We start from the raw sequence: 1,131 nt of genomic DNA on the forward strand, positions 1-1,131 counted from the left end.
AAAAGTATTTAATAAGATTATTTCATTCATTCAGATCTATGATGTGTTATTTTAGTGTTCCCTTTATTTTTTTGAGCAGTGTATATACAAAATAAATGCTTTCATCTACACACACATATGCATACAGATATAATAGTGCTTGCTTTGCACACATATCCTGTTATTTGGTACTTTATGATGACTGAGTGAATTAGACAATGCAATGGAAGTTAATAAATACTGAAATTAACATGATATGCAATTGAAAAACGTAGCATTTGATTTTCCGCCTGTCTGCAAGTGTAACCAGATACACTACATGACCAAAGGTATGTGGACACCTGCTTGTCGAACATCTCATTCCAAAATCATGGAATACACCATCATGCTTTTGGGATAAGTGTCTTCAGATTCCACAATGCTTCTTTAGTTGTGGATGTTTCATGTAGTCAGCGCGTGTAACAACTGCTATATCCCGCGCGTAGAACAATGTTTAGAACCATACCAGCAGGTGGCATCCAAGCCTTACACATAACAGTGGACACTACATCACCACACTCCCTCTCTTGCTCTTGGTCCTCATCTTTGTAAGTCATCTTGATTTAGCACCTGTGTGTTTTATCAGCCTTGAAATAATTGAAATAATATATCCTAAATAATTCATTTTCGTTCCTTCTTAGGCTCCCTGTCTGGCTCCTGACCTATTTAGAGTGTTTATATGGTGTTTAATATGACATGTAGCCTATTTGAAATGATGTTCGCTTCTTACATTCACCGTTTCATGTTTATTCAAATACTTTTCATTAAAATCCATAAGGTTCGGTTTCAATACTTAAAAAAAACTGGTAGGTCCAGGTAGTCACAAAAATAGATGGGTGTTTGTTAAATTGTGATTGTAATGAATGGAGTGAGTTTGGAGTAGTGTTTCTTTATTCCTGTGAGGGAGCCATAGGAAAGGACATGGAGCGCTGCACCTCTCATCGGGATTTCCAAACGCTCAACTCTGCTCACATGCTCTGTCCCCAACCAACTCTGGTGTGTTTTTTCTCTCTAAGTCCCGCCTCCTCTACATGCTGGACTGATCCATTCCGTTGTGGTGCGCCACGTGTTTGTTCTTGTGTCGTCGTGGCAACATGTCTTTCAGTTGGTAGT

The 1,131-nt window shown here is 38.5% G+C and overlaps 1 protein-coding gene across 1 annotated transcript in view; it reads right to left on the reverse strand.

Annotated features, from left to right (window-relative positions):
* Window positions 1–746: 746 nt before the first annotated feature.
* Window positions 747–1,131, reverse strand: part of LOC121557830 (neuronal growth regulator 1-like) — a 7,723-nt gene continuing 7,338 nt past the window's right edge. The window contains exon 6 of the mRNA XM_041871300.2: window positions 747–1,131. This exon is cut by the window's right edge and continues 108 nt beyond it. Within this exon, the coding sequence (XP_041727234.1) occupies window positions 1,046–1,131 (86 nt within the window). The 3' untranslated portion in view covers window positions 747–1,045.

This window comes from Coregonus clupeaformis, unplaced genomic scaffold (assembly GCF_020615455.1).
Source record: "Coregonus clupeaformis isolate EN_2021a unplaced genomic scaffold, ASM2061545v1 scaf0087, whole genome shotgun sequence".
NCBI lineage: Eukaryota > Metazoa > Chordata > Actinopteri > Salmoniformes > Salmonidae > Coregonus > Coregonus clupeaformis.